Raw genomic sequence first — 14831 nt, forward strand, 5'->3', positions numbered from 1 at the left:
ATCAAGATCGGGAGTTACTACAGAACAAAACTGAGTGTGAAGGAATTTCGAGAAATGGGCACCACTTCACGGGGGTTGTCGAGTTAAAGCGCTTGAGTTCAGGAGCTATTTTGAAATGAAGTCAATGAACTTCGAGAAAACATGCAATTTCAAGGGGGTTTTTGAAATTTTCTCTCATTAAGTGTCGATATTATCTTAGGAAAAATTGTAAAAACAGTCATAAATTTATTATACTTTTATCGATTCGATCCCAAAACTTTCAATTTTATCAATTAAGTCTTAAACATTTTCACTTCTTGTCAATTAAGTCTATTCGGCCAATTTTGGCTGAAAATTGCTTACATGAATTGATTTTTAATAATATTTTAATATATTTTGAATTTATTTTTATTTTTCTTTACTGTTCTTTTTTTTTTTCCTCTCCTTCTTCCTCCGGCCGGTCACTGGGTCTCAAGCTCTCAGCAATCGGCCAAAGGCGAGGGCCGACCTGGTCGACCTTACCGGCCTCGGGCGAGTCTCGCCCCTGCCGGGCAATGATTCGGACTAATTACAACCTTCTTGTTTTCATGTTTTTTTTTTTTGGGTTTACACTGACAATACGCACTTCCGGTCCGTTCCGCCTTCTCTTTCGCAACGTGCAAATGTTATGTCCCTGTCGGCTCGCGAAGCTCCGGCCGTCGCCGCGCCCGCTCCTCTCCGCCGCGGCTCGTCGTCGTCTCCGCCGCATCGATCTCCGACCCTCCATCTCGTCCTCCTCTCCACCTCGGCAGGTTCGTATCCTTCACGCTACTTCCTCGCCGTCCACCGACTTGGGGATCCCGAGCTCACGTCGACGTGATAGGTCTCGCCGTGGCCGCCCGTGGACAAGGGGTGCGGCGGTTTCTTGCCGTGGTTGGAGCGGAAAGCGGGCGTCGAGATCTCGTCGTTCCTTTCGGTCGGGAAATCCGTCTACGGAAGGTCATTTCCCGCGTGCTGCATTTCCCTTTTGACCTTTTGATGTTTTGGAACTGTCAGTGATGTCCGGTTGAGAGTTGATTCAGGAGGCGGCGATTCCGCTAGCTCGTGTGCCGTAGTCTTGTTGTCTGAAGTGTGCATTGAGTTGTTTGAGCTCGAATTAGCAGCTGCTGAGCTTTATGAACTTTGTCTAGGATTGAATGCGACGGTCGAATTTGAAATCTGCTACCTAGAATTTCACGTTATGGGGCAGGACAATTCAAGTTTTTGATGATGTACTTGAGTTTGTCTTAAGTTTCAAGTTGGCATTATGCGGATTATCATCCTGCTCCTAGTCCTAAATCTGCAATCATCTCAGCCGTTTCGAACATCTGCTTTGTTCAATACAAGCGTGAAAAGAATTGACAACATGTCAGTTTCTCTGACATTGTGCTTATTTGAAAGAAGGGCGTATAAAAAATATATTTGAAGAAAATAAGCTTTCTTGACTGTCTCTGTGTGTGTGAAAGAGAGATTATCCTACTATGCTCCTTTCTTTTGCTCTTCATTGCGCTGGACCTTTATCTGTGCATGATTTGTCGATGCAGGTCCCTGTTTGCTTCAAAGGCGATAAGAGCAGGGGACAGCATTTTGAAGGTCCCTTTTGACGCGGTAAGTTATTTGTCGTAGGTTCAAATAAAGGATAGATTGATTGAAAGAACCATACTTAAGTTGAATTCTCTGCCTTAAATTTACAGGAAATATCACCAGATGATCTCCTTCCTGAAATTAGGTCCTTTAAAGTAGGAACTGTAGCAAAACTTGCTGCCGTCGTCCTGAAAGAACAGAAAATGGGTCCGGTAATGCTGTTGTAGCTCCTTCTGTTTTCCTAAACTTCCACTGAACAGCAGTGCTGTGTATTTATTTGTGCATTACGGTAGCTTCTGCAGTTGATCAGTTTTTCCTTTATTTTAACAGGATTCTGATTGGGCTCCTTATATAAGATGTCTTCCACGGCCCGAGGAGATGCATAGCACGGTCTGAATGTCTTGCTAAATGTTCTTACACTCTGATTTGCAAATTTTGTTCTTCCTATCTTATCGATGCTTGTAGTCTTAGGAAAATGAAATACATCGCATATTTTCAAAACTTCCTTCATCGAGAAAGTTGGAGGTCCTCATAATGATTAAGTGGGATTTGCATTTCATTGCTGCTTTTTTATATAGTCAATGAAGAGTAATAAAATTCTATCTTCTATATTCCTTCTTGTAGCTGTACAATATTATCGAAGGATAATAATAAAATAAATCTATTATGAGAATTTTCTTTTTTAATATAGTTAGGATTTTAAATATTCAAACAATAGAAATGCAGTTGAATGTTAAGCATAAGTCATCTTGCCATAAATTGCATCCCTTGCAGCAAGATATGCTAGCTATATTTATATTTCGAACAGTTTGATAGCAATATAATTTTGTTTGCTGTGGAGGCTTCATTAGTTCAAGAGGGATCTGTATGGATATAATTATCATGGGAAATACTAAAATGTTTGGGAGTCTGAAAATTTGTTAGTGCTTGATTAACATATATATCTATATTTACGTATCATTGAAAAATCAAGATTAAGAAAACAAACAAATATTTTCGAACTGTGCTACTAAAGTAAGATATAGTGCAATCTATTCTACTCTCAGGATTGGTAATTTTGTGGTATCTATGTCTCTTTGAAACCTCATACTACCCTACCAGCACTTAAGGTCGTTATCGAAATGGCAGTTTAGGTGCTTCAGTTTTTAATAAGCATACAGCCGACAGGAAGGTTGGTATGGATTTTGAACATGGCTACAAACTGGCTCCAGGTATTCTGGAGCGATGAGCAGTTGGAGATGATTAAAGAAAGCTTGGTCTATCAAAAAACCATTGACAAGAAAGTTGGAATGGAGAGGGAATTTTCAGTTCTCAGGCATGTAAGTATTTGGTGTCGTCCCCCAGCAATATTACTTTTATTGTTGAGGCGATTTTATTTGGCTATTCATATATGATTAGGAACAAATACATCATTATGGCATGTGTAGCATGTGATTATAGCTGCACTCACTAGATAACTGTTATACGGATCATATCCAGAATGTGTCCTGAATGTACAAGCCTAATTTTTCTTTCCTGCAATATTAAGTTGCTGATAGGATAAAAAGTACTTTATCCTATAGGGTGGTTTCATCAGTCGAAAATGGCTTCATCTTCAAGATGCTGTGCCGGCAACAGGATTATCTTTAAGTGGGGTGCCATTGATACGTATGTAAGATTAATAAATGTCTATCAAGTAGCAGTGCTTTTGAGTATGGCACTGTGCTAGTGAAACTAATCGGTTAGTTTCAGGTAGCCTTTGGTGAATAGAACACAATGGTACGTTTGAGTAATACAGGGTGACGAATAGAAGGAAAAAATATGGTTGAATCAATTATTAACTCTGGGTGTGGATACATGACAAAGATTAGACCGGCTAAACCATGTACAGTGTGGAAGTTTGTCTAATCTGAGCAAAAACATTATCAACATCACCTTCTCAGCCATGACAACTCCATCTCTATCCAAAGCAAGACATGGGGTCAAGTAAACTAGATCTTCCATTATGCAACAGCTCCACTCACGGTGGTTCTATTGATTGGTATTTGGGACGAATTGCATCAGAAGTGGTCACACTTTCAGGATACTTCCATTTAAATGCTGGAAATTGAATTTTTCTTTCCAAGTATATCAACTCGTAAATTCTAACCAAATAATTAGCAGTTGGTGTATCCAAGTGAAACAGCTAAAGTAAGTACTCATACGAAATGGAAACTCCCTAAGTTAGAACGCCTTCAATGTACATATCCCTGTTTTCCTTTGCCAAGTCCGGTCGTCAGCTTGATGTTACATGCAATGACCTTATGTTGCTTCAAGAAAGTAATTTTAATATGCCACTGCGAATAATTTCAGGCTCTTGATCAACACTTCCCAGAAGTTTCCAAGGATATGAAATTTGAAGATTTCATGCATGCATGTGCTTTAGGTAAGCAACTTTGTTTGACATTATAGTGCTCTCTCACTGCATGTGGAACCAACTCCTGCTCATTTTGCATGACAGACTCTTTCTAAATACTTATATCCCCCCCTGCTCTTTTTATCTCAATTTCAGCTTGCAAAGCTTGGGTTTTTTACTCCGAGTTGGCATTCCTATGAGTTTATACATATTCTTAGGTGTTGAAGTAATGTACTGTTTTGGCACCTTTTTGTGATTTTCTTCATGTGGCTTTCCTTAAGCGCATGAAACTGGAAGAACTTGCTACCGGTTTACTTTTTTTTGTTGCCATTTTCCGTATTATAATACTTGTGGTACTTATAGACCACCTGCTGTTGCAATGGCCCTTTCCTTGAATTTAGGACAGTCATTTTTAAATCATACATTTTTCGCAGTTTGATGTCTTGGATGTGATGTTCCATAGTAGTCACTGTAGGTTTTTGGCTGCCATTTGGTTTACCACCTGTATTTATGTTGTTTAACTGGTACAACTTCTAATGTTTCCTCATGAATACATGATTGTTATGACAGTGGAATCTCGCGCATGGGAAAGCAGCAAGGGCTGTTCTCTGGTAAAGATTACCAGTATAAGATTGACAAAGCACTTCTCTTGCTAATGTCTATACAGAAATTGAATAATCTTCTGGTAGATTCCTTTTGCAGATTTTCTAAACCATGATGGGCTTGCAAAAGCAGTTTTGTTGAGGGATGAACAAAAGCAATTCTCAGAGGTGATCTCCTCCTAGCACCACGTCTACCACTTCTCCTTTTGCCAAAATTTGATTTGTTTGTTCTTTTCTTGCCCATAGCAAAAACTTTTCCTGTTGAAGTTGAGTGTACTATACGTTGGTGATTTTGTTCCTTATAAGCTTAAAAAAATTTCAGGTGATTGCTGATCGCAATTATGCTCCTGGTGAACAGGTTGGGCATCAATTTTCAAGATACTCTTATCCTCTTTTTTTGGATCTTCAGTCTCTTTTAAGAAATGCTTCTGTTCGTGAGATGGATTTTTGCTAATGATCATCTCTATTTAAAAAGACCATATAGCCTGATACTACTTTCGATGCTGCAATGATGAGGTTTTTAGCTACTTGGGAATATATTCCTAAACTTCTACTGGAGCATCTTTCATGACATTCTTCATTAGGTACTAAGTTTCTTGCTTGAGTTCTGTTCTTTGGACAGATTGCATTGACCATCTTCCTTTTTAGTGGAAGTACAAGTTCTCCAGGCATTTGTCAGTTAATGCTCTTATCGTCAATCTAAGAGGACTCTCAACCGTTTTCTTTATTAGCAAGAAACTGCAGCAAATTTGTAAAACACAAAGATGACAATATCCTTGAGAGAGTTTTGAGTAAAGAAAATTTTACATTCCGATGTACATTCTAAACATCTCACGCCAAAAGTTGCAAAAGTTGTTTGGTCAAATTGTAGGCAACGTCTATAATCAAACCAGTTCCAAATGGCATGTATACTTGCCCCTGTTTTGCAACTCCATTGGCTGTTGATACTTCTGGTCTTCGTTTTCGCAGTTAAACTTTATCTCGTTGTTTCTAATCAATGTGCATTAATGAAATGTTTTGGAATATTTAAACCAGTTACACAGTAGCTGCAAATTGCTTTCTTGTCAATAATTCTCAAAGTGTTGATCTTAAACCATGACAGGGAATAATACATGGACTTTGTACCACAATGTCAACTGATTTTGCACGCACTATGTTTGGATTCCTCTTATTAAAAGATTGTTCTAGTGATTGTATAACTCTCTTCTCCATAGGATGCTTCTTTTTCTCCAAGTAGGGAAAGAAACTTAATTTGCTCATCAAAACAAAAATTTGATATTTATGAAAATCCTGAAGTTTGATATCTCACATTAATATGTTAATTTTATTTGGTGATCGTGGTTCAGGGTTTTCATGGTTATGTATGAGATTTTGCTCTTGTTTGGTTGAGGACATGTAGAACAAAATTAATAACAAAACATGGATGCAAACTCATCACATCTCCGGTAGTCCACTTTTGACACGTTGTATCATGAGGAACCTTTGACATTTGTGTACAGGTACTAATATCGTATGGGAAGTTTTCAAATGCTATCTTAGTGTTGGATTTCGGGTTTACCCTTCCACACAACATTCATGATGAGGTCAGTTTTAGATTCTAATTGAACAAATGTACAGTGATCCATGTTTCGTACTAGTTAGATGTGATTTGCAACGCAGAATTGATTATTGCAGCAGTGGTTTAGTTTAATTTAATGAAATTATGCTTTGCGTCTGGGACATTCTTTTGTTAATCATGTTCTCAAAGCCTTGTATTTTGGTGGATGAACATATGATGATTTCAGTGCTCATCCATTTTGGATGAAATATACGTCCTTGACTTTAGGGTGGCATTGCACAGTTTGTGTTAGATAGTCTTCGTGAGAATACTAATTTCCTCCTCGAATGATATGTTTGTTCTGCTGATTTCTTATGATCAGATAAGTTGATTTTGTGTATACTGATCGTTCTAATCTTTCAAGATTTCTTTGGGACCAGAATCTTGGATCGTGGTTTGCTAGATTAAATATTGAGGCCTACAGTTATTTTTGTTTTTCCTGCTAAATTTAGCCATATGACGTTTGTAAATAGGTTTTTGTTGGAGTGTGTCCTTAGGCACTTGTTAACTAACATGGAAAGTTTTCAATTTCAATACACTAATTTTTCTCATTTTATATGTGATTATCGCTTTGGAAAATGGAAAGTTTCTTCAAGTATGCTTAACGACTGGGCTGATATGATCATTCTTGATAAATTGTTCACTCTTGTTGTTTTTCCTTGAATTTAAATTATACTACATTTCCCAATGCGAAAGTAAAAATCAGCCATGCCATTCTTTCTCATATGTACCTCTAGAAATTTCACAGACTGCATCTTCCAGGAATCTGCTGTCTTATAGATACAGTGTGCAGGTTGGAGCTGAAAATTTGACACCAGTACTTGTTAACTTTATTGTATATAGATGTTCATGACAGGAGATTCTGACAAACAAACGACTAGAAAGAAAGCAATGGGAGCATATATGAATGTAGAAAGTATTTTCATCGCATGCTCATTAAGTACTGCACCGCACATTTGTTTTGGCATGGTGAATGCTTCTGACAAATTATTGGCTACTTTCAGTTTCAAATCCAATTCAATGTTCCTCTTCAAGATCCTCTATACAAAATGAAGCTGTATCTTCTGCAAAGACATTGCTCACAGATAACTCACAGATTTGGCATTTCCAAGTGTTCCGCAGATTCTTTCACAATCAAGTTGGTATTGATGCTTTATTTTCCATATGCTAGATGCCATTAATTTGAGACTGTATCAATTGGTATGTTTCCTATGGTATGTCCAACTGAAGCTATGGATCCGGGTCCTTAAAGTTATCCGAGAACCAACTTTCCCTTTTGAGATTGTCGCGTGACACTCATTAGTTACAAACACTTAACTCTTAGTTGGGATAGTTCACCATATAAGAAAGTTGGGAGTAGTTTTGGCTTCTATGAAATATCTTCCGCTTTCTCTAAGTTCTTGCAATTGCTATGTAAGGCTGAAGATGATCACTTTTCTCAATGTTGTCCTGGTCTTCTTGATTGTTCATACCCATAGTAAAAGCTCTGCAGCTTCTTATGTAGCTTCTAAGAGAAACGCTGGTGACTGATAAAACATCATAAACCATTAGCACCTGTGACCCTGACTAGTTCTCGAAGGTAGAGTTGCTAAGGTGGTGTATGACTTAAAAACCTTCTCCCTTTAAGAAACAAGGAACTGCTTTGATGTAATTAAGTCATATCAGTATTTCTGTAACTTCCTTTGATCTGCATAAGCAGGTGATCTTACATAAATACTGAGCGGCGACAATGTCATTGTTGTGTTATAGGTTTGAATCTATTGATAATTTGTTGTCTTTCAGGGAAGTGAGATCTGCTAAAGGAATAGGCACTGGGATTCCACAAGCACTCCGTGCTGCTGCCCGTGTGCTATCTTGCACCTCTCTTGAAGGTGTGTGAATCATATTTTTCTCCTTGCACATAGTTCTGTATTCTTCAGAACGAACTTTACTCTGAACCAGACACTTGCTTTAGTGAATGTACTCTGATAGGTTGATTTTCAGAGCTGAATGATATGGAGGAGGAAGCCACCCAAAATGATGGCCGGCTAGGCCGACGTCCTTTGAAGAACATCAACAGGGAGATACAAGCGCATCAGTTGTTGCTATCACATATCACTAAATTGATTGACCAATACAATGCATCTGCGAAGGTATTGTCCTTGTTATTATGTGTGATAAGCTCCAGAAGCCTGCAAAAGAAGTGAGCTTGCACATCAAGTATCAATATGCTTAGGCTCTTATCCCGTTCTTTGCTAGACCATGCAATTTTAGCTGGGCCAATCAAATTACTAAAGGTTCGATACTCGATTTGAAGGATTCCAAAAGTGTTGCTAGGTTGGAATATGATATGAGCAAGCGATACAGCTTCTTTATCCAGGTTATAGGTAACTGCTTTAATATGCCTCGAAGGTTTCTGTCTTGGCAAGGGAATAATTTGTACCACAGTGAATTACTTGTAGAGACGCTCAAACGCAATTGTAAGCCCTCTAAAGTCAACCCATTTAAAGAGCTTCTCTGAACTTCAAGCTTGAGTCAGCCATAGTCTCTCCCCAGACCCTGTAATGTGGGATTATGATTGTTAGGATGTCCGCTATACATGAGGGTTAATTATCATTATCCCTTCCGTGATAAAAAGTCTCAGACTTTGAGTGCTTGAGAGCTACCATGGGAGGTCAATGGTCGGTCAGAATTTGATAAGTACTGTCATTTAACGTCATTGTGCATATGGTGACGATCTTTGTGGTTATATGTACAGTTAGTGAAGCCTATCGGTTGTCCTGCAAGCAAAAGAGATGGCATCCGCAGGTCAATGGCATGTGATCTACTGGCTGGTGAACTTCGTATTCTGAAATCTGCTGCTTCATGGCTAGGGAACTACACAACCAATCTGTGACAGCATAAAACTGGCCGGAGGCATTGTTAGTCGGTGAAACAATTGAGAAAGCTGACAATTTCCATGTCAGAAATCAAAGGGAGCACCAGTGAAGGGAGAAACCCATCACTCTGTATTTTTTATGGGGGCCAAATATCTGAACGCAGTCGGCAGCCAGTCAGAGCCTTCTTGTTTGGGTGCGTGCAAATCAGGTGTGTGGATTATCTGTTTCTCATGTTCTCTTCTTCAGAGTTAGAAGAGGTCATCCGTTATCCACGCACATTAAGCTCCCTTAATGCAGATAAGCATCTGATTTCTGAATCAATGCCTTGAAGTTTGGTACCCTTGTTAATGTATTTGAAGCCTTACCTTCTTCCTCCGGCTTGGGATCTCTCTATGCATATTGTCGTTTGCTTGGTCGTTCTGATTAATGTTATCCGATTGGGTTGTTTTGCTGAAGCTTTGATTTGTCCACGCCCAGTCACCTTTGGCTTGGATTTATCTTGGCTCGTATTGCAATTCACTGAAAGCAACTCAATTTGAGTTTTTAGTTGAAGGGAGGCATATTATCTGCCAAGGCCAAAATTCAATGGACACGCAAGATGATTTGATCTTTTCACCTGATTGCATAGTGGCCAAAATTCGATTTTTCAAATATTTTCAAATGAATTAAAAATGCTCGATAATCATGAATTAAGGGTTAATCAAAGAATTGTGGTAGCAAAGGGTGTTGTGGGATGCTAATATGCTCCTTATGTTGCCGAACACGCGAACTCAACCTTTTGATTACGCAATAGACCAGTCACCTTACACGTCACCTAGGTAGTTTATTTCCCTATAATTACTTAGGCATACTTGGTCAAATGACCCAAGTAAAAACGAATGGAACAAAATCAATCCGTGGCGACTCTTTTCTACATTTTTCATAATTCGAAGTATCATCTACTTTTGTAGTCAACTTGAACCTAGGGACTTAAAAAAAAAGAGACCTTGCTCCCGAGAGCTTCCGTCTCCCCTCTTCGGGGGTATTCCTCTCCCTCAACGGGAGTCTTCCTCTCCACTTGGTTGGAGTTTTCTCTTTCTTCGTCATATCAACTTCACTTATTTCCTTCTTCATCCACTTCTCACCCAAGGTCGCCGACTTCCCCCCGATCGAGACGAGGATGATCTGCTCCGTTCGTGCTATAATATTCTCTGCTGGTTGTGTGCCAGTGAAGAAGTAGCTCCTTCAGCAGCGATTTGGTGGTGCTTGGTGATGCTGGTGCTCGAGTGGCTCCTCGTTTGTAATTCAATTGCTGAGGTATCAGTGAGCGCACACCAAGTGTTCGTTTTAATGCCTGCTAGAAAGTTGTTAGAGAAGTGAAGTGTTTTCTTTGGCGGTGGTTGGTGATTGAGGAGTAAATCTTTTTCTGTGGTTAGTGGTTAAGGGAGGCGGGCCACTGCCCCTTCGTAACCATGAATATTATAGCCTGGAATTGCCGAGGCATTGTAGGAATACCCAGAGAGAGAGAGTTGAAGGCTACGTGCCAATTTTGCAACCCAGATATCGTGTTTCTATCAGAGACAAACTGTGATACTAGTCGGATAGAAACTCTTACACGACGGATTGGATTTACCCACTCCTTTTCAATTTCTGAGGATAAATCATTTGGAAAGATCCTGTGGTCTTATCCATTTCCTTTGCAGGCAAAAACCAAATTCACACGAAGGTTTCTAACAGAGAAAATCCTGAGCATTTATGGTGGCTTTCGTTGGTGTATGCACCCCCTTATTTTGGTCTTAAGCAAGCATTTTAGGAAGAATTCACTGGTCGGGTTCGAAACTTGGGAGAGGACTGGGTTGGAATTGGAGACTTCAATGAGACCATCTCTGATTCAGAGGCGTCCAACAGAAGGGGCCTGGGCCTATCTCGTTGCTTCCTAGCGGACTTTATGGATTTAGTGGGCTGTGTTGATCTTGAGTTTAAAGGCAAACCTTATACCTGGGCAAATAGCAGAGGGGGCTTTACAAGCGTTTGAAAAAGACTGGATCGAGCAATCTGTTCAACTTTGTGGCGTGAGAAATCCCCTCGGGTAGGGGTTGTCCACTTATCGACCGTAAATTCGGATCATTCCCCTATTTGGATGAATTCGACTTCTCTTGAGGACAATTCGCAACGCCCTTTTAAATTTGAAGCCGCTTGGCTGCGGGACTCAACCTGTGTTAATGTAGTGGAAGAGGCTTGGAACACCGAGGTGGAAGACAATTCAATGGCCTCATGGCATAGGAAACTAAAATCAACAGCGATGGCCCTCAAAAAGTGGAATAAGGAACACTTTGGCATTTGCCAACAACGCCTTAAGGATGTGAATTCATCACTTGATTCCATTCAAAGGGATGATCCTTCAGAAGAAAATAGCATGAGAGAAAAAGAAATCAAGGCGGTTATTAATGAGCAATGGGAGAGACTGGAGATGATGTGGAAGCAAAAATCAAGACAATCGTGGCTGCAAGAGAGTGATCGAAATACCAAAATTTTCCATCTCTCTACCATTATCAGAAGGCGCAAAAATTGTATCTTAGCAGTGCAAGATGATGGGGGTCGATGGATCACGAATATGGATGAGATCAAAAGCTTTTTTCTATCTAAGTATACAGAGCTTTTTTCGGGACCAACACTCGATCCACACCCTCGCTTAGGGGAGTTACTCCCTAAGGCTATTTCTGAAGAGGAAAACTTTGAACTTACGGAGATTCCAACGGAAGATGAAATCTATAGAGTCCCTAAAGCGATGGCCCCTATTAAATCACCAGCCCAGACGGATTTCATGCCATCTTCTATGTGAAATGTTGGGACGTGGTGAAGGCCCAAGACATCCAATTTGTACAGCACTTTTTTCGCACTGGTCAATTGCCTCACCTCATTAATCATACTTTCATAGTACTTCTCCCAAAATCGCAAAATGCACATACTTTTACCCAGTTTTGTCCCATAAGTCTGTGTAACGTGAGCTACAAACTTATTTATAAGTTGTTAGCTAATAGACTGAAAGGGTTTCTCAGCCGTTTGATTTCACCTCAACAATTGGCTTTTGTTCCGGGTAGAAGTATACAAGAGAACTCAGTTATGGCATAGGAAATCATGGACTCCATGAGAAATAAACAAAATGGCAGGGCTTTTGTGGGAGTAAAGGTGGATATGTCCAAACCTTATTATAGAGTTGATTGGAATATTCTCGATACAATACTCCGCAGTGTGGGGTTTTTTGATCACTTTTGTAGACTCATAAACCGGTGTATTTCGACAGTTCATTATACTCTGCTCATCAACGGTAGGCCGGCCGGAGGTCTTACACCTCAAAAGGGTCTCCGACAAGGTCATCCTATCTCACCATACATGTTCGTAATTTATTCTGACTACTATCTCGAGTACTCAATCGGGTAGAGGACTTGAAGATAATCATAGGGATAAGAGCAGGGCGGGACATTCCTTCTCTGACACACCTTATGTACGCTAATGACCTGTTGTTATTTGTTCAAGCCATAAAGAGACATGTGAGAGCGCTGAAAGAATGCATTGAAATTTACTCCTCCTGGTCAGGTCAGAGCTTAAATCGTCAAAAATCGTATGTTTTCTTCTAAAAAAATACTTCCATAGGAATGAAAAAATTTTGCATGGACGAACTCAACATGAAGAAGATAGACCCTGACGCATTGTACCTTGGCAACCCTCTCTTCAAACGTGAAAATGACAGGGCTAGATACCAATTCCCGAAACAAAAGGTTGATAACAAACTTAGTCATTGGAAAAGGAAGTCCTTGTCTTGGGCGGGTAGAGCAACGTACATTCGATCGGTTGTTCAGAATAGTTCGATCTATGCTATGCAATCCAATAGGTTGCCAAGAGTCACTTGTGACAAACTTGATGCAGCTACTAGGAAATTCCGATGGGTTGTCCCGGCTGGGAAAAACAGGTTCTTCACACCTAAATGTTTGGACTCTTTGTGTAGAAATAAGAAAAGTTGTGGACTGGGTTTCAGACAAACCAAGGATTTCAACCATGCTTTGATCCTCAAACTCGGTTGGGGATTGATAAAAGATAGAGGCAAATTATGGGTTCGAGTCCTTGAGGGAAAATATCTACGGAGATCTAACTTTTGGAACCATGAGGTTAAGGCAACAGCATATCCGTTATGGAAGGCAATCATGGACACTAGAAAAGTACTCAAACTCGGCACTCTTTATCAGGTAGGGGATGGTAAGTCAATTGAGGTCGGTAATCACCCTTGGATTCCACACATACCAAATCATCTTCCTTCTTTTATTGATCCTGATCCTATTTTAAAGCAAAGGAAAATAGCGAGCTTCTTTATCCCGGGGATAAAATCTTAGGACGTAAACAGTCTAACTCGGGTGTTTTGCCCAACCTCAATCCAAGTCATTCTTCAGATTCAGGTTCAATCCTCCATTTGGGTAGATAAACCGATTTGGCAGCCAGCTTTTGATGGATTGTTTACTGTTAAATCCACTTATAAGCTCATCACTGGAACAAAATTTGGAAAGCTAGAGTTCATGAGAGGCACAAGATGATGTTTTGGAGGACAACAGCCAATGTCTTGCCCTATAGAGCTAACCTGGGCAAGTTATTTCACATTCCAAACCCTTCCTGTCCGTTGTGTGGAAATTCAAAAGAAACTTAAGTCCATTTATTCATAGCATGCCCTTTTGGCCCAGATTTTATGGAAACAGAGTCCATGGGATATCATCTCGTTTGCTTGGAACTTCACATCACCGGAGGAAATGATAAACCACTTCCTTGACCCTGGACAAATTGCACAGATAATGGGATTCGATTACAAACTCTTCACTCTCTATGCAGTGATTCTATATACTAGAATGTGGTTTTATAGGAATTTCATATTACAGGATCAAGCTATTCCAAATCCTTCCTAGGCAATTAAGTTGGTTTCACAGGAGTTCATGAAATTCTCAAACAAGTTCGGGAAGAGAACACAGTTGCAACAAGTTCAAAAGCCGATTCGATTGGGGTAGGAATAGACTTATGGCTCCCACCATCAGATCAAGAGCTTAAATTTAATGTAGATGGTGCGTGGAAAGATAACAAATGAGCCATAGGTATCATTGCACGATCGGCTAGCGGCTTAGTAGTCCACACTTGGACAAGGAAAGGATGTTGGAACTCGCCGATGAAAGTGGAAGCAACAGCTCTCCTTCTCGCCTGCAATTATGCTCAGTCCCTGGGCATCCGAAAAGTGATTTTTGAAAGCGATTGTAAGGTCTTAATTAATGCCATCCAACAAAAGGGTCTTTTCCCTTGGAGTATTCAGCCTTTCGTTGCATATTCTCGCTTTCAATTTCAGCATAATCCAGGTTGAAACTCGGCTTGGACCCGTAGAACCAAGAATGGAGCTGCTCATGCACTTGCAAATTAGGCTTCTAATCAAATATGCGCTACATCCTCTTTTCTTTTCCACGATCTCCCGTCTAAAGTTAAAAATATTGTACTAGTAGAATCTTCTTTTATATATCGTTCTAATGTAGGTAATGCATCCTTTTTGTAATGCTTTGTTTCCAATGAAAAGTTTAATTTCTAGCAAAAAAAAAAACTTGAACCTAGGTATTAGGAAGACCCTAGGAACAATGATTGGATGCACTACCAACCCTTTAACTTTTTTAATTTTTTTTAAGACAAACTTTTGCCTTGCGCATCTTTTTCATCCAATATCCTATTAACCCATTTTTGCACCACAAATAATTCGCCACTCAAACTTTCTCAAAATGCGGTCGGCTCATTAAAAAAATGCCAAGATCTTGGGTTTTGCG

General features: G+C 39.8%; 1 protein-coding gene across 6 annotated transcripts; it reads left to right on the top strand.

Annotated features, from left to right (window-relative positions):
• Window positions 1–599: 599 nt before the first annotated feature.
• On the top strand, window positions 600–10530 carry LOC115682239 (ribosomal lysine N-methyltransferase 4). Of its 6 annotated transcripts, XM_056313432.1 has the most exons (17): window positions 600–770; window positions 842–957; window positions 1542–1605; window positions 1692–1793; window positions 1912–1971; window positions 2793–2900; window positions 3913–3985; window positions 4526–4566; window positions 4645–4725; window positions 4880–4915; window positions 6057–6140; window positions 6998–7063; window positions 7159–7292; window positions 7937–8025; window positions 8138–8286; window positions 8451–8520; window positions 8892–10530. In XM_056313432.1, exons 1-17 carry the CDS (start codon window positions 642–644, stop codon window positions 8954–8956), a joined length of 1467 nt encoding a protein of 488 aa, XP_056169407.1. In that variant the 5' UTR covers window positions 600–641; the 3' UTR covers window positions 8957–10530. The 6 variants fall into 6 exon arrangements, with proteins under 6 accessions (XP_056169407.1, XP_056169405.1, XP_030462262.2 ...); XM_056313430.1 differs by lacking the exon at window positions 8451–8520; XM_030606402.2 differs by lacking the exons at window positions 6998–7063; window positions 8451–8520.
• The last annotated feature ends 4301 nt before the right edge of the window (window positions 10531–14831 follow it).

This window comes from Syzygium oleosum, unplaced genomic scaffold (genome assembly GCF_021117445.2).
Source record: "Syzygium oleosum isolate NSW1041296 unplaced genomic scaffold, Sole_v2.1 Sole_v2.07, whole genome shotgun sequence".
NCBI classification, from domain to species: domain Eukaryota; kingdom Viridiplantae; phylum Streptophyta; class Magnoliopsida; order Myrtales; family Myrtaceae; genus Syzygium; species Syzygium oleosum.